Source organism: Microcaecilia unicolor, chromosome 6 (assembly GCF_901765095.1).
Source record: "Microcaecilia unicolor chromosome 6, aMicUni1.1, whole genome shotgun sequence".
Classification (NCBI taxonomy): Eukaryota; Metazoa; Chordata; class Amphibia; order Gymnophiona; family Siphonopidae; genus Microcaecilia; species Microcaecilia unicolor.
The window spans coordinates 268,057,066-268,079,179 of NC_044036.1; the positions used below are offsets into that span (position 1 = coordinate 268,057,066).

Here is a 22,114-nt window from a genome sequence, read left to right on the forward strand (position 1 = left end):
GTAATTATATTAAAAATATCAGTTTCCATTAAGTATGTATGTGGTTATATTGATGCAGGGCAGCTGTTGGGCAGACTACTTAGAATTCACTTGATGATGGATTTCTAAGGCATTATTCTGTAGGATCCCAAGAGACTCTACTCATACTTATATAGACAGTGCGTGCCCACTCATATTAGCTCTGGGCCCACCCAAAATCTCAGGTCTGGCTACGCCACTGTATCACATGTCCTCCTTATATACAATGACATCCTTGACTACATTTGTAGAAGTAAATGAGGTGTGTGTGGGGGGGAGGGGGGTTGTGTGTGTAGTTGTTGATCCTTTATAGCCCTCTTTCATCTTTTGAACTAGAGAAATGTGGTAGCCATGTTAGTCCACTTTAAAAGGTAATCAATAGACATAGAATTAAAATAACAGAAAAGAATTAAAATAATACCTTTTTTTATTGGACTAAATACATTTTTTGATTAGCTTTCAAGGTAGCTCCTGATGAAGGGTTACCTTCGAAAGCTAATCAAAAAATGTATTAAGTTATTCCATAAAAAGGTATCATCCTGTTTTATTTTATTCAATTTCTATTGATTTATCTTCTGAACTGAATCTGTGGCAGCTGAAAGCATGGATGCAACTATATAACCTCCTAGGATGTGGGAATAGTCCTATTATTGGAAGGAATCCACTTGATATCATGGTGCCTGGATGCCTTTTGGCCAGGAAAAGATCTTTATAAAGGAATAACCCTGGGCTTGTCTGTAGCAAGGACACTGGTGGCCTATAATTGGTGGAAGGAAACTCTATTGGGTATGAATAGCTGTAGTGTTTCCCTAGGAAATGGAAGTACTTACTGATTTGATATTGAGTATTGTAGGCTGCAGACCCAGTTGTAAATAAACTGCTGGTTCCCTAAGAAATCTATTAAATGACAAGAGGAACAAGAATAGCCATAATACAGATTGGTTAGAGGTATAATTCATACATTAGGGAATAGATATGCACACAGCTTGAAACTAAGAAGAACTAGAAAACAGCTACCTTCGTCTGTACCAAATTTATTTACAGGAAGCCTTTCCACCTCCCCTCTTTTTTTTTTTTTTTTTTTGGCTAACTTTTTAAAATTTGAGCAGATATCTTTAAAAGCTTTCTAAAGCAAATCTGTTCATGTCAAACATAAGTACATTGGTCTGTCCCAGTATGGCAATACTTAAGGTCCATCAAGCCTAGCATCCTGTTTCCAAGTGGTCAATCCAGGTCTCAAATACCTGGCAAGATGCCAAAAAAGTACAAAACATTTTATGCTGCTTATCCCAGAAATAAGCAGTGGGGTATTTTATTGCATTTGTATCCCACATTTTCCCACCTCTTTGCAGGCTCCCCCCCCCCCCAAAAAAAAGTCCATTTTAATAATGATCTATGGACTTCCTTTTAGGAAGCCATCCAAACCTTTTTTTAACCCCCGCTAAGCTAACTGCCTTTACCACATCTGGCAACAAATTCCAGAGTTTAATTTCACATTGAGTGAAGAAAAAGTTTCCAATTCATTTTAAATTTACTATTTTGTAGCTTCATTGCATGCCCCCTAGTCCTAATATTTTGGGAAAAAGTAAATAGACACTTCGCGTCTACCTGTTCCACTCCACTCATTTTATAGACCTCTATCATATATCCGTATGATGATGGTGTTCTGACTGCAAGGAAGGTTCATTTATAACTATGGCATCCATTTTTATAATGACAGAAACCTGCCTGCAGAAATTTAGACATGGCTTTAATAAAGATGAATTTTTAATACATCACATCAGCAAATGTGTATTACTTTATTACAAATTCTACCATTTAACATTATCTTGTCAAAAATGCACATTTCTTTGACCATAAGGACAAGACTTGTCATAAATGCAGTTGATGGTAGCCATGCTCTGTCTTGTCTTTTTTTTCTTTCTTTCAGAAATCTGCCTGAAGAATGTCTGATAAACCAAAAAAAAAAATCCTAACACCACTCACTGCAGTGCCTATTAGATCTCAGGAATGCAGTCGCTTTGTCTCTCAAGAGAGAGATGCCAGTTGCCGTGGTCATAACTTTGCTTTTAATGGGGAGAATATATCACCCTTCACACCAGAAACAAGCCAGAACATTTCATTCAGTGCTTTAACAACTGAGCGTCTACTGTATAGTACCTTAATAGCAGATGGCACTTCTGAGATGTCCTTGAATTCTTTTGATGTTCCCAACGAAAACCCTCAAACTATGCCAGGGAGTTACTCACTCAAAAGTGAGCAACCACAGCTGAAGGCTACAAGTAAAGTAGCTACCTCAAGTGTATTTTTGACCCTGCAAAAGAAGAAAACAGATGAAACTGATCTGTGTCCTAAAGCAGAGAATGAGGTTCAAGAAAGTAGCCATACAACAAAGAAACACAGACAACCAGTGGATGCTATCTCTGTGATTAAACAGGACTTGGAACAATCTAGTAAAAATCAAAAGGTAATATACAGCCCAACTTGCCTGATATCAGAAGAAGCTGGACAAAAGGTGCCAAAAAGCAGACTACCTCTTGCAGTTAGGACATGGACTGGAACCTCTCCTAAAACTGACAAGATAAATGAAATTATGCATCTGGGTAGCAAAACTAGAGTAGCTACTAATACTGTTTGTACAAGGAATGGAACGCCAACAGAGGTTGCAGATGTAGAGGACAAATTACCTAATGCTGGGTCATTTGAAAAGGATCTGGGTCTTTTGACTGGGGGAATGACAGAAGAAACACTCCAAATGTGGCGCGCTCGCCTTCTAAGCCAAAGTCCTGTTATCGCCGATAACGAATTTCCTCTCGACTGCTCTCTAGAATTGGATGTAGAAGATAACAGGAGTCATCTTGCAGTTCCCGAAAGATTCCATGATTCCTCAGTTATGGAAAACAGCTGGGGGGAGGACAGTGCAGTTATTGTGGCAGTCCGAGTAAGGCCGTTTAATAAAAGGTATGGTTTGGGGTTATGTAGTCCTGATACATGTTAACAGTGGTCCTTAAAAATTGAGAATAGCTCAAAAGTTACTTTAGATTCCAAACTATCCTTTGAGAAACAAATTAGCTTTTAACTTTTTTTTTCCTGATTAAAACAACTCCAAGCTATACGATCATCTCTTAGGATCCTGTTTACTAAGGCACGCTAACCTTGTAGGTGCCTATAGGGATTTTGTAGGCATGTACATGGTTAGCATGCGTTAAAGATGCTAACAAGCCTATCACGTGGCTTAGTAAACAGGGCCCTTAGTGTGCAGTGCTAAAATTCTAATGCTCATTTTACCCCACAGCTAGATACTGTAATTTTATTATATTGCAATGTTAGTTTTAAATGCCAAAAAAAAATTGAAGATTTTTCAAAGTACTGTGGCCAGACTGATTTTATAGGGCAGGTAAATTTTAGTTGTTCATCTATGGTTACCTATAAATATATGTATCCAATTTAAAATAGGGCTTAAAATCTAAAGAAGTGATTTAAAACTACTTGGTATCCCCAGTTAAGACACTTCTTGCTTTCTGTGAACTTTACAAGCAGGGTATCTGTGTTTTAAGCAATATTTATGAAAATTTCCTTTTCCTTTTCAGGGTATTATCTTACCCTGAGAATTAAGACGTGTACGCCTATTGATTTTGTTAATATAAGATCTCTTGTTTTGCCTTTTTATTAGGCTTTGACCCACCTAACACTCCTAGAATGCTGTTTCCTTCCCAAGCCCCCATGTTGGAATCCTGTTGTACTGTGAAGGGACAGTTCCCCCAGCATGTCCAATGGCTTCTCTTAGACCATGATAGCATGACTTTGGTGGCGAGGGTGGGGGGCTCTAAATTTCCTCTTGCTTCTGCCTTTAACAATACACTTGGCCTTGAATCTCACTGTGCATGATGGTAATAGTAGTAAAGGGAAAAGATTAGTGATGTTACTACCATTTGCTTGCCCAGGAAGAACAGACAGATGCAGAAATGTTATCAGACATTAGGGAGGCTAACAAACTGGGGAACAAAATAATGGCAATTCAGTTACCTCAATTATAGACTGAGTAATCGGGGCATGCTAGGTAAGTAAAACTTTCCTTGATGAAATGAAGGGCTGCTTTATAGAGCAGCTGGTTCTCAAACCAACAAGAAGGGGAACAAGTCTTAAGCCTAATCCTTAGTGGCGTGCATGGTTTGGTGCCGGAAGTAATGGTGCTGGGGCCACTTGACAAAAGTGATCATAATATGATGGATTTATATCCTCATTTTATCAGTCTCCTTGAAAGTTAAATGCTATGATAAAATGAGGAGCAAGGCCTGTGCAGGTAGGGTTTTTGTTTTTTTAAAACACATCAGACATGGATGCTATTCAAAAATACATCCTGGAAGCCCAGACTACAAAGACGGAAGGAAAGGCCAAATAGACGGCATGGTTAAAAAGTGATGTGAAAAGTTATTACAGCTAAAAGAAAATCTTTCAGAAAATGGAAGAAGGATTTGACTGAAAATAGAAAACAGCATAAAGAATGTCAAAGGCAAAACACTGATAAAGAAGGCAGAGAGAGTTTCAAAAGATTGCATTGAAGGTAAAAGCAGATAGTTAAAAACTTTTTAAAGGTATATTTAGAAGCAAGTAGCTAGTAAAAGAATTGGTTGGACCACTAGATGGTAAGTAAAAGGGGGCACTTGAGGACAAGGCCATAGCGGAGATTAAATGAATTCTTTGTATATAAGTATTGCTATACTGGGACAGACCAAAGGTCCAAGACCAGCATCCTGTTTCTGACAGTGGCCAATCTAGGTACTTGTTCTAGAAATAAGCAGTGGATTTTCCCAAAGTCCATTTTAATAATGGTTTATGGACTTTTCCTTTAGGAAGCCATCCAAACCTTTTTTTTTTTAACCTGCTATGCTAACTGGTTTTACTACATTCTCTGGCAATGAATTCCAGAGTTTTTACACATTGAATGAAGAAATATTTTCTCCGATTCATTTTAAATTTACTACTTTGTAGCTTCATTGCGTGTCCCCTAATCCTAGTATTTTTGGAAAGTGTAAACAAGCGATTCACGTCTTCCCATTCACTCCACTCTTATTTTATAGACCTCTATCATATATGCCCTCGGCCATCTATTCTCCAAGTTGAAGAGCCCTAGCCACTTTAACTTTTCTTCATAGGGAAGTCGTCCTATCCCCTTTATCATTTTCGTCGCCCTTCTCTGTATCTTTTTCTAATTCTATATATTTTTTTGAGATGTGGTGACCAAAATTGAACACAATAATTGAGGTGTGGTCGCACAATGGAGCGATACAAAGGCAATATAACATCCTCATTTTTGTTTTCCATTCCATTTGCTTTTAGCCGCCGCCGCTGCACTTTGAGCAGAGGGTTTCAACATATCATCAATGATGATGCCTAGATCACTTTCCTGGTTCATGACTCTTAATGTGGAACCTTGCATTAAATAACTATAATTCTTTCCCACATGCATTACTTTGCACTTGTTCACATTAAATGTCATCTGCAGTTTAGATGCGCAGTCTCTGTCTCATAAGGTCCTCTTGTAATTTTCACAATCCTCTTGGTGATTTAACAACTTTGAAGGCAGTGCATGCAAAACTATCTTGTGAATATTCATTGTGGATATCCTGAAAACGTGACTGGCTGGGGTGCCTCCAGGAGCAGGTTTGGGAACCACTGTTATGGCTTTGTATCGCTTCATGGTGTGACTGACTCTCGAATACTTTGTGCAATTTGTGTAATTAGTGGAATTTTTGAAAAGGTACAGAGAAGTGTGATGAAAATGATAAAGGGGATGAGATGACTTCCCTATGAGGAAAGGCTAAAATGATTAGGGCTCTTTAGCTTGGAGAAAAGATAGCTGAAGGGAGATAGATAGATATCTATAAAATATCACTTGTTTACTCCTTCCAAAAATACTAGGACTAGGGGGCATGCAATGAAGCTACTGTTTAGTAAATTTAAAATTGGAGAAAATATTTCTTCTCTCAACATATAATTTAAACTTGAATTCATTGTTAGAGAATGTGGTAAAAGTAGTTAGCTTAGCAGGGTTTAAAGATTTTAGATAATTCTGAAAAAAGTCCATAAGCCATTATTAAGATGGACTTGGGGAAAATCCACTGCTTATTTCTAGGATAAGCAGTGTAAAATCTGTTTTACTCTTTTGGGATCTTGCCAGGTACTTGTGACCTGGATTGGCCACTGTTGAAAATAGGATACTGGCTTGATGGCTCTTTGGTCTGTCCCAGTATGGCAACGCTTATGTTCTGGTGTTCTAAATACCATATTACCAATACTGAATGTATGAACTAGGGTTGCTTGTCCATACTGATTCTATGATACTGTCCAGCTGAGATCTTTGTTTTTGGGTCTATGCTTAATGGTTCTTTAATGTTGGTTGCAGTGTTTTAGGTGTTGCCTACTACACTTAAGTCATTAGTTGTACTGATCTTATACAGCAAAGTTACTAAAGTGTTCAATCTGTTCCTTTTTATATCAATATCTGCTTAATATGTAGGTTAAAGTGATTTGTAAGAAAATTATGTTAATGCAAACTAATTGTGGATAAAGAACTGATTAACTTGGTTGTCATCATCATCATCATTATTATTATCTTCCATCCCAAACTGACTTTCACAGGGAAAACCAAGGTAGAGCAAAATGTGTGGCTTCTTGTACTGGTCAAGAAATACAGATTCGTCATCCATTTACACATCAAGTGTTTGCTTTCTTCTATGACTTCACTTTTCTGTCTCTAAATCCTGGAGATGCAACTTATGCCAGCCAGGAAGATGTTTATAGTCAGTTGGCACAGCCTCTTTTGGATAAAGTCTTTGACGGATACAACGTTTGTCTCTTTGCGTATGGTCAGACTGGATCTGGAAAATCGTACACGTAAGGACTTGCATTAATGTGTTTCCATATTCAGAATAGAGTATAAAACTCTTCATAAGAACGAAATATAGATAATGATTTTGAAGGGAAAATTATTCTACTGAATGAAGCATGAAGTACCTTTTTCATTTTTAAATAACCCAAGCTATACAAGTTACTTCCATAGATAAGAATCACACATTGAGGCTGTTCTTTTATTTATAAGCATAGTGTTAGTGGGTACTTCTGTGCCAATATCAGTTTTTTGTAGTGTATTTTAATGTGGCTTTTACAACTGTTAAGCCTTTACAGAGGCATAAGTCTATTGACTGACTGGAGTGCTCCTCAAGGTGTGTATTCACGTAATTATACCCATCTTTGCCACTGGGTAGCCTGACCATTTTTCTTCCTTGCAATCATAGCAGCAAGCTCCGACTGCTGAGCACACACCCCCCCCCCCCCACACCAATATTGAGCAAGCTCCTCATTGTATCTAGGGAGGAGTAATTTGTATTGGGTTCGCAAAATTGGGATGCCAATGTTGGTGCCTTTGGTAGCAGTGTAGAATGCAGGTCTTCTATTTTTTTGTTGTTTCCCCCCCCAGAACTGGCTTCTGTGTTTTCAGCTAGCAGGGGGAGTACCGTTGACTGTTCCAAGAAGGGGGGGGGGGAAGGTGTCGCAGGCATGTAAAAGAGGTTTCAAAAGGAACTACTATGATTTTGCTATAACAGCTGGGTTATACAGGAGGGGGAAGAGGCAAAAATTCTACGTAGTAACTGCTGATTTGTTGGAACATACAGCAGTTTTAATTGGAGCAGGCTTTGACTGAGCTAGAAGCTCATAAGTTGGGGAAAAAAACTTTAATCACTTAAGTAATACTGTAGCTATTAACACTACAACTGCTGCAGTTGGCACTTCAGATAGCATTTCAGCAGTCTGAGCTATGGAATTTGTGTTTTTTTTTTTTAATTATTAGGATGATGGGATACAACGAAGACCCAGGAATTATTCCACGGTTTTGTGAGGAACTGTTTACAAGAGTAAACGTAGTCCAGCAGGATGTAAGTAGTAATGTCTAGATCTGAGGGAGTGGTATTTTTGAGGCCATGGTGTAATTGCTGGTATTTGCTTTTTGTATTACACTAGTTAGTTTTTGATATTTAAGATCAGTTGCTTTTGAATTTCAGGGTTGCTAAATGATTTCTTGCTGTTTTTCTAGCTAAGTATAGCAGAATCTTATGTATGGCTGCCAGCAAAGGGATATTTTACTACACTAAGAAAGAGAAATGGACCAGTTTTAAAGAGATGCCTGTTTTGTCTTGTCTAAACTCTCTCATTCTGTTCCAAACAGAAGATAATCCCATTCTGAAAATCGTAAGGCCCTGGCCAGTGCAAATTAGGAGTACCCAAAACTGGCCTTGGAACTCAGGCAGATTTTTAGGTGTAGAAATATGGAAACTTAGTTTTAAGGGAAAAATCCAGTAGCTGCATCAAATTCATTAAGTAAAAACTCTCCAATTGGAGGCTTCTTCTGTAAGGCCTAGGCCAAATGGCTAGCTGCCCCCTACCTTTCCCTGGTTAGGCCCCAATAATAATTTAATAATTTAACATTAGTATGCTATTTGCTAATTAGTACAGCAACAACCCACAATATACTTTTCTTCACAGGTAAAATATCATATAGAGATGAGTTACTTTGAAATCTACAATGAGAGAATATATGATCTCTTAACATCACCAAGAGAGTCTTATTCAAAGAAAAGAGCAGTAAGTAAAAGGGAGGGGTAGATTGGTGGGTATAATGGTAGTACTTAAGTTTTCAAAACTGATGCCACAGTAGGCTCTAACAAAGTTCATGACTGGGACACCAGCAGTTCACATTAGCTGGCAGAGGAGTATGAAGTGACTTGATGTGCAGCGGTTCACTTCCTACCTCCTCCTGCATGACCTCTGTGAGGGTGGGGTGGAAAGAGACCCAATGCCAGCAATGAGCAATGTTCTGCAGGGTGGGGAATTGTTTTGTGCAAATTCTGCACTGTACAGTTGTGCAGAAATTCCTGTAAATAGGATGTGAGGGCAATTCTTTGGCATCTTTATTAAAATCAAATCTCTGTACACGTAAGGAAGCATGAAATGTTATTACACCAGCTGAATATTTTTTATTCTGTCTGCCTCATTCAATTGGTTATTTTTTTTTATATTTAAAACCCGTGTATATTAATGCATTATATCATTGTTAATTTGCATTGCTGCTTTTAACCTTTTTGGGAAAAGTAGCCTTGCTGCTTGTCAGAACTCATTTTTGCTGCCTTGGTAGTGGAAACTACTTGCAACCACTTAGTGTTTTAAAAAAAAAAATTTCTACTTAATTTATGCATATTTTCTCCCCCCACCAAACACTGCTATGCTGTTGTAGTCTAACTTCCTGACTGTTTCTTTGATCTGCACCATATGTACAGGTGGAACTAATTGATATCATGGCTTATTGTGTAGTGACTGTCTAAACAGTAGTTATTTTAAATGTACATCTTAAATTGGATGTAAGCGAGTTCAGGCATATATCTATATAGTGGTAAATGTGCATTCCAATGCAATTGTATTTGTTTTCATTATACGGTCTATCAGAACAGCAAGGTGGTTTACATTCCATCATGGTAACTGTCAAAAGGTAGACAAAACAGAAGATTTGGGGGGGGGGGGGGGGAGAGTAAGAGAAAATACCACTAAATGGCATAGCATAAATCCTAGGAACAGGAGGCTGGGGTTGAAATGCATTCCACTCTCCTACTTAATAGCAACCTAAAATCCTCTTCGTCCCCTTGGTTGGTAGACAATGTGGAAGAAAAGCTGAGCTTCACTCCTGCCTTGGTTGAAGTTATCCCTTCCAACAAGTGGACATTACACCTTTTTTACATTGTGTTGACTTAGGCTGTTGTGTCTGAGATGTTTTCCTAAATGGTGTGTCTCTGGTTTAGTATGAACCTATGTATCGGCTTGCTTTCTACCTCTGTGTAATTTAAATCTAAAAATTGAATTTTCCTCCTTTTTGGGGGAATTGACGTAACAACCTTTTGGTAGCAAATACATTATCTCATCTTCTTTACTGCTCCAGGGGTGGGGGTAATTCTTTACAGATTGCATTTGTATCCCACATTTTCCCACCTTTTTGCTGTATGGTGGGGGTATTCTCTATAGGATGGTGCACACTGTGAATTGTATATCGACAAAAGTCCACAGTTGTGTGCCAAAATTTGAGACAGCTGGTTAATGTTGCACAAATGCACACATAATTGCTGGTGCTCTGGGCACAACCCTGACCTTTAAACTCTACACCTTTTACAATTATGTACTATAGAATTTGCATGCTAAGGTGTTAGAACACTGGTTATATGAAATTCAGAGATGGGGGTCCTTGTCAAGCCTCTTAAGACTGTTTAACTTTAAAGCCTCAATATCTTGAAGTATAACCTTGGCACACCAGAGCACACCTGAAGTCCCTATTATTTTCTTAAGGTTCTTTTTATTGAATAAATTCAGATAATTTACTCAGTCATGATGTTCAGAAGTGTGGCCCCAGGGCACAGAAACTCCGTAATTCTGAGAGCTGTATCAGTGGTTGGAGGTAGAAATCTGAAGAGAGGCAGCTTTATTGCAGAGATGAGAAATAGTTGAACAGATAGAAGTTGTCAGCAGTGGTGTGCTGGAGCCGGTGGTTCTAAGGGGCGAGCCGGCTCCATTACACGAGGTAAGCATGGCAGGAGGGTGCCATCACAGGCCATGCTCACCTCCCCTCCCACTCCCAAACATGTCCAGCGATTGTCCTTCGATACGTCAGAAGGCGGAACTAAGGGCACGAACTCATCAGAAGCAAACAGGGAAGGCTAGAGACAGGCAGCAGGGCTTTAAATAACACGGCGCTTCAACGGAGGTGGTAAAAAAGGATGGATGGGAGGGGAGGGTGGGGGCGAAGGACAATCTCTGGATATGTTTGGGAGGGAGGAGAATCGCTGGACATGGATGGGAGTGGGAGGGGAGAATGGGGCAACAGAAAATCGTTGGACATGGATGGGAGCGGGAGGGCAGGGGAGGGAGGAGAATTGCTGGGCATGGATGGGTAATGGAGAGAAGACAATTGGGCATGGATGGGTAGGGGGGCAGGGGAGAGAGGAGAGTTTCAGGACATGGATGGAGGGGAGGGCAAGAGAAGTTCTAGGCATGGATGGAGGGGACGGAAGGGAGAGAGAAGAAATGCTGAACATGGAGGGAAGATAGAGGAAGGAGATTAGATGAGGGAAAAGGAAGTGAGGAGAGAAACTGCACATGGATGGAGAAAATAGGCAGAAGCTGGATCCACTGTACAGTAAGTCTGCGGAGGACCAGAAATGAAGAAGAAAGGAGGAAAGAAAAGAAATAAATGGAAAGGAAGCCCTGGGAACGGAGTCAAGGGAACAGATAGAGAGCAGCAGAATCAGATACTGGGCCAGCATGATCAGAGAAACAGTCACCAGACAAAGGTAGAAAAAAATAATTTTATTTTCATTATAGTGTTTGGAATATGTCCACTTTGAGAATCAGGTGCTGAACGTTAAAAGTTTAGATTTATTTACTTATGGCATTTTATCCCATATTAAACATGAATTAGATTGGAACCTGGGATCATTTAATTTTTTTTACTGGAGACAGTAACGTATTGCCTACCCCCTGGCTATAGCCAGCTCTGCAATTTTAGGGGGGCGCAGAGGTGGATTGGGGGGGTGCAGTGGTGGACGGGGGGGGGGGGGGCACTGAAGTGGACCGGGGAGAGAGCCTGTTGTTAAAAATTTACCAGCACACCACTGGTTGTCAGGCTTCTCACAGAAGCACAGGGTTTGTGAGCCCTTGGACCACCCCCGAACCAGAGGCAAAGCAGAACAGGACTGGAACCCTGGACTGGAGTTGCAGCAGAGGCAAACAAGCTGGGACAGGCAGAGCAGGAACAGCTAGACTTCACCTGCGCTTGACCGCCATTCCCCAGGAGTTGAGCCCCAGGTGGCCGGCAGGACTTACAGGGCAGGAACTGGATACCAACAGGAAACACACAACAGAGTCAGGACTAAAAGCTGCCAGGCAGCCACTAAAAAAGAACACAGACACAAGACAAGGAAATGCAGACCAGAAACTAAGCAATAAAACCAAAGCTAACTACACACAAACAAACTAGAACCAGGCAAGCAACTCAGACTAGAACTGGACTAGCCAGAAGTGCACAGAGCACACCCACATACCAGGGACCTTAGACGATGCAAAGGCAAACACAGAAGTTTCCAGGTGGCTAATAAAGCCCATCAGCAGCTGAAGTTGAGCTGCAGGAATCACAAGGCAGCTACGGGTGTTGTTCAGGTACAATCAAGAAAAGCAAGTCTGGCAGCCTGGAAGATCCGGACCGGACTGGGCTGAAGTCTGGAACATGTGACAGTTCATAGCAGCCACCAGAGGGCGAGGTGAGCAGAGTCAAGGAAACAGTCACCACCTTGACAGAAGTATCTCGGAGCTGGGTGACTGGAGAGTGCAATATCTCATTAAGAAGATATATTCAAGGTAAAAAACCAAGTTCGTTCCCAGGAGTTTTAGCAGGACAAGTGCTGTCTGAAGAAAGATGGAGAATGCCTCATGGAGAAAGAGACAGGGAGGTCAAGAAGGCTCACACAAGCCCAGGGAGGAGGGGGTAAAGACCAATCGGGACAGAGCCTGCCACCAGGTGGCAAGGGTGGTCCTAGGGGACAGCCCTCGATTGGAGGGAAAGGTTGTACCTGGCTGACCTCTCAGGACAGAGATAGTAAGAATGACCAGGAAATGATGGCAGGTAGACAAAGGAGCCAAGCTTGGCTGAGAAAGAGAAGAGATCTAGGCAGCAGCACAACCAATGGTAACAGTTTTTATTCAGACAGGCAAGTGTGGCTGCATTGCCTTTGAACTACATTACACACAATGCATTGCTCACGTATCTTTGCAGTGAGAACTGCAGCAACGAAAATCCTTAGAAATGAGAATAACAGTAAAGGCATTAAACACATTTTAGGGTCACATAAACTAGTGCAAGGCTGTCAAGAGTACAGAGCAGTCCTTTTTAAAAAGTAGTTTACTAAAAAGTAGAAGTACTGGCTTCAAAAGTAGTGAAGTAGAAAGTTTTATTAAAAAAAAAAAACCTACTCTAAAGTACAGCTCTTAAAAGTGTATGTATGTATCAATAATGATACAAGGAACAGAGTAAGAATTGTTGACTCTTACTCAGAGACCAAATGGATGAGCAGGACAATGTAAACAATCAAAAAACTCGGCAAAGGACCAAGTACAGCAGAGGGCTAGAAAGGAATCCCAAAAAACCAGAAGCATAAAGGAGCATCAAATAGTAAAAATTACCGCAGTCACTCCAATAGCTATTACCTACCAATACCAGTGGGATACATCAATACCAGATCAGTAAACAAAACAAACAATAAAAGACTGAATACTGGAGGAAGACCTTGTAATAGCATTCCTAAATGAAACATGGATCCATGACAAAGAAGATTCAATTATCTTAGATCAATGTCCACCAGGCTATAAAATCTTGCACAGGACCAGAAAAGGGAAAAGGAGGCATAGGTTTTTGTAATGATCTACAAATCCTTTTTTTCATAGTGGAATCCATTATTCCACAGCTGAAAATCACTTAGAATCGGGAATAAATCTCTACATACCCAATTAAGCTGTGTCCTAGTCTACAGGCCCCCAGAAAACTGGAAAGCGGCCCAGACAAATTTCGAGTTCATCTCAGACATGTGTAGCCAACGCCAATGTGAGGTAATAGGAGAGATCAACCTGGACCTAGAAGATCAGACCACAGACAGCACCAAAGATTTGTGAAGCATTTCTTCAGCTTTGGGACTTCCAATTACTAGAAGTGACAAACACACATCAAGATAAGGAACTTGAAATGGACAGTAACACCTTTTGGTCCGACCACTTCAGGCTGCACATGACCCTATACTGGAGAGAACACAGGACCCGGCCAACACCAATAATTTCACCTATAAATCATGAGGAAAGGTTGAAATTACGAGGGAAGGTTGATGCAATAGCTATCTATGAAAATCAGTGGTCACCAACAGATTTGGATGAAAAAGCACAACCCTACTAGATGAAATAGCACCCTTGAAAACAGGACACAGACTCAAAATAGCCCCATGGTACGATGAACTAAAAGAGCTGAAAACCCATTGCAGACAAGAATGCTCCTGGATATAACACAAAAATGAAACAAATAAAACCATGTAGAAGGAAGCACAAAATAGGTACACGATTAAAACACGACAAGCCAAAAGGAAGTTCTATAAAGAAGTAGGCCCACTGCAGAGACACAAAAACTATGCAAGCTTGTAAACAACCTACTAAACAACAAATGATTATTCCATTTAAGGAAAAAATCTCCCACAGGATGACAGCAGCTTTGAAGCCCTCATAGATGAACTTGATCATCTACCAGAGGAATCTCCAGCAGGCAGAACATGGTCAGACTTTGCACTATTCACCAGAGACGGTTGTCCAAGCTGTAAAACTTCTCTGCCTACTGCATTCTGGATACATGCTCCAACTATGTCATGAACACAGCTCCTAATTGATTCATAGACCAACTTAAATCCCACTTGCACTTCATGTGAGAAATCCACGGGAGACGTATGTTAGGAGGTGAGAGACTGATATGTACAGACGGGGAGAGGGATCTTGGGATGATATCTGAGGATCTGAAGGCGACAAAACAGTGTGATAATAATCCCAGCAGATGACTGTAGGTGGTTGAACTTGTCTAATTTTCATTTTTGCATCAGAACTTTATATGCTTTAGAACATGAGATCTTAAATCTAATATAGGTTTTTGCTAAGAAAAAAATAGCATAGGTGCCAGTGGCCTGGGTTGTTAGGATCATTGGCAGCTTCGCATTGATAGAAATTTTCTGATTTCATTACTATTTCTAACCATGTTGACTTTACAGGGCTGTCATGTCCTAGTGACAAATCACACATGCTTTTTCTTATCTTTTGTAGCTTAAAGTACGAGAGAAGCCAAATTTTGGCCCATATGTCAGTGGACTTTCTACGTAAGTTCATCTTTTTTCCATATATCCATTTAAACTAGAAATTCATTTTTAAGATTCTATTTTGGAGATATTATAATGCTATGGCTTTTAAATTTAAAGTCCTACAGTATGCCCTTTTATGGGGGGGGGGGGGGGGGGGAATACAAAATGTATTTAAATTGATATCTTTCCAAACAAAGAAGCATCTTGGAAAAACACATAACGGACCCTCTATGGTTTTTTGAGCAGTAGCATTAAGCAAAATTCTCCTTATTGTGTAAATCTAGTACCAGTTTAACTGTAGAAGCTGAAAATTAAGGGGCCCTTTTATTGAAGCTTAATGTGTCATGTGGCCCATAGGTATAAAACAGGGTGTGCAGCATTTAGGGCCAGATTCTATATATGATGTCTAGAAAATCTGCATGGAAAGCACTTCTGCCTAAGCGTATTCGATATATGGCACCTAGGTTTTAGGCATGGTATATAGAATACACTTACTCGATGTCCCAGTATGTAAATTCCAATTAGGGAGTTGTTTGTAAATTCTAATTATTGCCAATTAGTGTTCATTGCTTGTTAAACCAATTAAGTTATGGCGTTACAGAATACATAAGTATTGCCATACTGGGACAGACAAGGTCCATCAAACCCAGCATCTACAGTGACCAATCCAGGTTACAAGTACCTGGCAAGATCCCAAAACAGTACAATATATTTTATGATTATCCTAGAAATAAGCAGTGGATTTTCCCCAAGTCCACTTTAATACAGGCTTATGGCCTTTTCTTTTAGGAAGCTAGCAAAACCTTTTTTTTAAACCCCGCTAAGCTAACTGCTTTTACTACATTCTCTGGCAATGAATTCCAGAGTTTAATTACACATTGAGTGAAGAAATATTTTCTCTGATTTGTTTTAAATTTACTACTACTGCGGCTTCATTGCATGCGGCCTAGTATTTTTGGAAAGAGTAAACAAGTGATTCACGTCTACCTGTTCCACTCATTGTTTTATAGACCTCTATCCTATCTCCCCTCGGCCATCTTTTCTCCAGACTGAAGAGCCCTAGCTTCTTTAGCCTTTCCTCATAGGGAAGTTGTCCCATCCCTTTTATAATTTTTGTTGCCCTTCTCTATAACCTTTTCTAATTCCACTATCTTTTTTTTTTTTTTTTGAGATGCAGTGACCAGAATTGCACACAATATTCGAGGTGTGGTTGCACCATGTAGCGATACAAAGTCAATGACTGTCTTCATTATTTTTGTCCCATTCCTTTCCTAATTATACTTAACATTCTATTTCTTTTCGTAGCTGCTGCTGTTGCGCACTGAGCAAGAAGGTTTCGACTTACCAACGATGGTGCCTAGATTTTTTTTTTTGTTACATTTGTACCCTTTGCTTTCCCACTCATGGCAGGCTCAATGCGGCTTACATGGGGCAATGGAGGGTTAAGTCACTTGCCCAGAGTCACAAGGAGCTGCCTGTGCCTGAAGTGGGAATCGAACTCAGTTCCTCAGTTCCCCAGGACCAAAGTCCACCACCCTAACCACTAGACCACTCCTCCACTCCTGGGTTTTGACTCCTAATGTGGAACCTTGACCATTTAACCCTATTGTTTTCTATCTTTTAATCCATTTTTAATCCACAATAGTACACTACCTCATGAAAGACTCCAGAGAAAATTAGAGAGTCATGGGATAGGAGGCACTTTGTCAAACACCTTTTGAAAATCCAGATACACAATATCGACCGGCTCAAATTTATCCACAAGTTTGTTTACCCCTTCAAAGTATTTGGTAAGGCAAGATTTCTCTTCACTAAAGCCATGTTAGCTTTCTCATTAATTCATGCTTTTGAATATGCTCTCAAATATTTTTTTTTTGTTTAGTCTCCACCATTTTGCCTTCACTGATGTTGGGCTTGCCGGTCCATAACTTCCTGGATCATCTATGGAACCTTTTTTTAAAAATCGGCATTACATTGGCCACCACCCCTCCAATCTTCCAGCACCAAGTTTGATTTTAAAAATAAATTACATATTACTAACAATAGTTCCACAAGTTCATTTTTCAATTGTCTCAGTACTCTGGAATGAATGCCATCTGGCTTGCTACTATTCAATTTGTCAAATTACTCCATTACATCCTCCAGGTTTATAGAGATTTCATTCAGTTTCTCTCATCAGCTGTGAATAACATTTCTGGCACTGGTATCTCTCCCAAATCTTCCTCGGTGAAGACCGAAGCAAATAATTCATTTAATCTCTCTACTATGGTTTTTGTCTTCCCTGAGTGCCCCCTTTACCCCTCAAGTCATCTAGAGGGGCATAATCGAACATCGCCGGCGATCTATGTTGGCGGCAGCGCTACAGCTGGCTGGAACCGTATTATCGAAAAAGATGGCCGGCCATCTTTTTTTTTTCGATAATACGGTTTAGCCCGGCCAAATGCCGTGGAGTTTGCGGGTTTGAGATGGCCGGGTTTGTTTTTCAGCGATAATGGAAAGTTATGTCGGCCATCTCGAACCCCGGCCAAATTCAAGGCATTTGGCCGTGGGAGGAGCCAGCATTTTTAGTGCACTGGCCCCCCTGACATGCCAGGACACCAACCAGCCACCCTAGGGGTCACTGCGGTGGACTTCAGAAAAGCTCCCACATGCATAGCTCTCTTACTTTACGAGCTGAGCCCCCCAAACCCACTACCCACAAATGTACTGCACCCACTAAAATTGCTCCAGGGACCTGCATACAGCCTCTAGGACTTATTGCTGCTGTATAACTTTGGCACACCAGTTCACACCTGAAGACTCATCTCTCTGAAAAAGGCCTTTCTTGAAATAAGCACGTTTACTCACAGTTAACTGCAGATCAGAGGTTGTGTCCCACTGGCAAAGAGTCCCCTAGTACTAAGATGAGCAGTAGGTCAGAGCTGGCACAATGGTGTACAATGCCCTCTTTCAGCACCATTCAAGGTAAGAACTACGTTCTCTAATGTGGGTAACACAGGAAAGGGAACTAAAACTGGCTTACAAAAATGGCCACTACCTCATGGACTACAACAGGAAACAAAACAGGGCGCACACTGACCCAGTTAGCAGGGGGAAAAAACACCATGGGAGTAGAGCCCAGTACCCTACACCCACCACAATGCATTGCTAATGTGACTCTGCAGGGCACCTAACAGAAAAGGTGTCACACTCGAGAGCCACATCGCAACCAGGGAAAGGCTGTCGGAGGATACAACACATTCTGCTGTCATGGAGGTGGGTACGGCATTTGAGGCTGGCATACAGGCTGGCAAAAAAGGTTTTTAGTTTTATTTTTTTTAGTTTGGAAGGGGATTGGTGACCACTGGGGGAGTATGGGGAGGTCATACCCCATTCCCTCCAGTGGTCATCTGGTCAGTTGGGGCACCTTTTTGAGGCTTGGTCGTGAAAATAAAAGGACCAAGTAAAGCCGGCGAAATACTAATGCCGCTTTTTTTTTTTTCCATTATCGGCGAAAGCCGGCCATCTGGTAGCCCCGCCCATGCCCGCCCATGTCCCGCCTTTGCTAATCTACCGACACGCCCCCTTGAACTTTTGCTGGCGAAGTGACGGGAAAGCGGCGAAGCTGTCAAAAATGCCACTTTCGATTATACTGATTTCGCCGCTTTTAAGAAATCGCTGGCCATCTTCCAATTTGTGTCGGAAGATGACCGGCGATCACTTTCGATTTATAAGCTGGCTAGTAGTCCAATCAATTTCTTTTGCCAGCTTCTTGCTTTTAATATACCTAAAAAAAATGACACTTTTTTTTTTTGCCTCCAATGCAATATTATATACTAGTAAAAAAGGCCCATTTCTGTTTTAAAGGAAACGGGCGCTAGCAAGGTTTTCCTCAGAGTGAGTGTGTGTGAGTGAATGTGCGAGTGTGTGTGTGAGAGTATGTGCCAGGGTCCCCCCTCCCCTTCCCTCTATCCAGTGAAAACGGCTTTAAAAACGACAATGAGAAGCAGCTGCTCCTAGTTTTCCTTTTTTTTGAGTGTATACGAATGACTGCTGCGTAGGGGAGTGGAATCAGAGATTAACCAATGGGCTTCTTTGCTTACCATAGACTTGCTGTGTTCACTTCCACTCTTGTCTATTGAACGTCCTGCAGCATGTCATAGGTTTTCTTGCTTTGTTTTGAGTGAACGGGGATAATGGCCGCGCTGGAATCGGACCCGCTGCTCTTTCCCTAGGGTTACCATAGGTCCAGATTTACCCGGACATGTCAGTCTAAACTTGGCTTCAGAACCTCTCTCCCACATTTTCCTATGTCATTGGTACCCCTATGTACCAAGACATCCGGCTTCTCCCCAGTACTATCTAAAAAGATTTGACACCTTTTGCACCAGGCAGGTAATTGACCAGGCAATTCTCATGGCCACCCAGCTATCTACATGCCTAATATTGCCAACTACAACAGCTGTCCTAACCCTTTCTTCATGGGCAGTAGCTCCTGGAGAGACATCCTCAGTGTGAGAGGATATTGCATCCCATGGTGGGCTGGTCCTGGCTACTGGATTACTTCCTTGTTTTATAGACCACCAGGTAACTGGTACGAATGCCAATCACACTTCATGGATTTCATATCAGACACCTGTGTATCAAACTCCAATCTACTTATAATAGGTGACATAAACCTACACCTAGAAGACCCTAACTCTACCAATGCACGTGAATGCAAGGAATTCCTCCAATTATGGGGCCTAAATTGGCCACATATGCAACCAACCCATGACAGAGGGCACACACTTCACCTTATCACACACAAATTGTCTTCAGACCTGAACCTAATACTATCAGATACAAAATGGGACAGACACACCATGGTCAGACCACCACAAATTAAACCTATCCCTACAATGGCGAAAAAAAGGTTCATGCCATACACAAGAACGCACAACCTACACCACGAGAGGCCAAGTAGCCTCTGTAATATTCAGACTCGATACACTATCTCCTAGATTGGGATGACAGATGCAAAAGCATATTAGACAAAATAGCACCACTACAAACAAGAACCTCACGAAGACACAACTCAATACCATGGTATAACGAAGAACTGAAAAAAACTAAACACAAGCTAGGAGGCTAGAACGAGCATGGAAAAAAATAAGATGTACACACACCCAACGCATGGAAACAAATGTGAAGAAAATACAAATATGCAATAAGACAAACCAAAAGGTCTTACTGCAAAACCAAAATAGGGCCAGACTATAAAGACATGAATAAACTATACCAACTCGTGAATAAATTACTAGATACCACATTGGTTACCACAACCAACACAGTCACCCCATCTGCAGACAGACTTGCTAAATACTTCATAGAGAAAATTGTAAACTATGCAATACGTTACCACAGAACACCACCGACATTGAAAAATTCATTGACTGTCTGGACCCAATCCTCAGTGAATACCCAGCAGACTGAATCTGGACAAACTTTGCTCTCCTTACCGATGAAATTGTCACCCAAGCGATTAACAGGTTCGCCAAGTCCCACTGTAAACTGGACACATGCCCCAACTACCTAATAAAATCCGCCCTTCAACGCTTCATAGCAGACCTCGCATCACACCTAAACTACATGCTGCAACATGGACTCTTTCCTAAGGACAAAGGTAACATACTACTCACCCCAATACCTAAAAGATTCAAAGAAAAAAGCAAATGAAATCACCAACTACCACCCGCTAGCATCTATCCCTCTGGTAGTCAAACTGCTGGAAAGCATGGTAACCAAGCAACTTACTGACTACTTAAATTCTCAATATTAGACGAATCACAATCAGGATTTTGCTCCAGCACCGAAACAGTTACTAATTTATTTATTTTATTTATCGTGAACATTTATATCCCGTATAATCTCACCAAGGCAGGCTCTATGTGGCTTACAATGTTAGGTGAAAAGTACAACACAATAGCAGTAGTGCAAAGCAGAGAATAAAGTAGATGAGGGGAAGGGAGAGAAACAGCAGGGGAAGGAAGGCAGAGGTGCAAAAGATCAAGCAGCTGAGGAGAATGATCGATCACATAAGTAGGTCTTCAGGGATTTCTTGAATAGACTGTGATCGGTAGTCTCTTTTATCATTGAAGCCAGAGCGTTCCAATAATGGGGACACTGGAAGCAAAATGAAGAGGCAAAAAGCAGCTTGTATCTTAAGTTCCTGCAATTAGGAAAGTGGAGAATGAGGTAGGTGCGGGACGTCTACACGGAATTTCTGGGTGGGAGGTCAACCAGGCTGAACATGAAGGCTGGAGCGTCCCTGTATACAATCTTGTGGGTAAGAGCACAGACTTTGAATTCAATCTGCTCTTTGATCGGGAGCCAGTGGAGCTTCTCACGAAGGGGCGTTGCTGCCTCAAATGGAGATTTGCCAAATAGCAGCCTCGCCGCCATGTTCTGCGCTGTCTGGAGTTTCTTAAGGGCGTGCTCAAGACGAGGGAATGGATTAGTGTCCTGAATAAGGCAAATGGTAGGTACTGCCTGATATGCCTAAGGGACCTCATGGACATGAACATTCGCTTCGTAATTGACGAGACTTGAAGCTTAAGAGTCAAATGGGGATCCAGAATGACCCCAAGGAGTTTCAAACTTGCTGTGACAGGAACGGAGAAGTTATGCGCAGTAACTGTGCCCGGTATAGACTTGTTGAACTGTTAGGAGAGGATGAGGCACTGTGTTCTTTCCTGATTAAGTTTAAATTTGAATGTGTTAGCCCAATTGACCATGATGACGAGACTGTCCTGAATTTCTGCTATGGAAGACCAGAAGGGGATGTAGATAGTCACATCGTCAGCATAGATGTATGGATTCAGGCCATGGTTGTGAAGGGCCATTGCTAGAGGTATCAGCATGATGTTGAACAGGGTAAGTGAAAGGGGTGAGCCTTGAGGAACTCCACAATGCTCTCCTAACCAAATTCAAACAAGAAATTGCAACTGGCAAAAGTGTACTTCTCCTACAATTCAACATGTCTAGTGCGTTTGACATGGTAAACCATAAAATACTACTAAACATCCTAGAATACTTCAGAATCGCTGGAAGTGTACTTAGTTGGATCAAGGGTTTCCTAACCACAAGAACATACCAAGTGA

The 22,114-nt window shown here is 41.1% G+C and overlaps 1 protein-coding gene across 1 annotated transcript in view; it reads left to right on the plus strand.

Annotated features, from left to right (window-relative positions):
* Window positions 1–22,114, plus strand: part of LOC115473197 (kinesin-like protein KIF14) — a 122,454-nt gene that overhangs the window by 7,996 nt on the left and 92,344 nt on the right. The window contains exons 2-6 of the mRNA XM_030207959.1: window positions 1,949–2,979; window positions 6,661–6,915; window positions 7,871–7,955; window positions 8,563–8,661; window positions 14,959–15,011. Of these exons, the coding sequence (XP_030063819.1) occupies window positions 1,964–2,979; window positions 6,661–6,915; window positions 7,871–7,955; window positions 8,563–8,661; window positions 14,959–15,011 (1,508 nt within the window). The 5' untranslated portion in view covers window positions 1,949–1,963. The remainder of the gene's footprint in view (window positions 1–1,948; window positions 2,980–6,660; window positions 6,916–7,870; window positions 7,956–8,562; window positions 8,662–14,958; window positions 15,012–22,114) is intronic.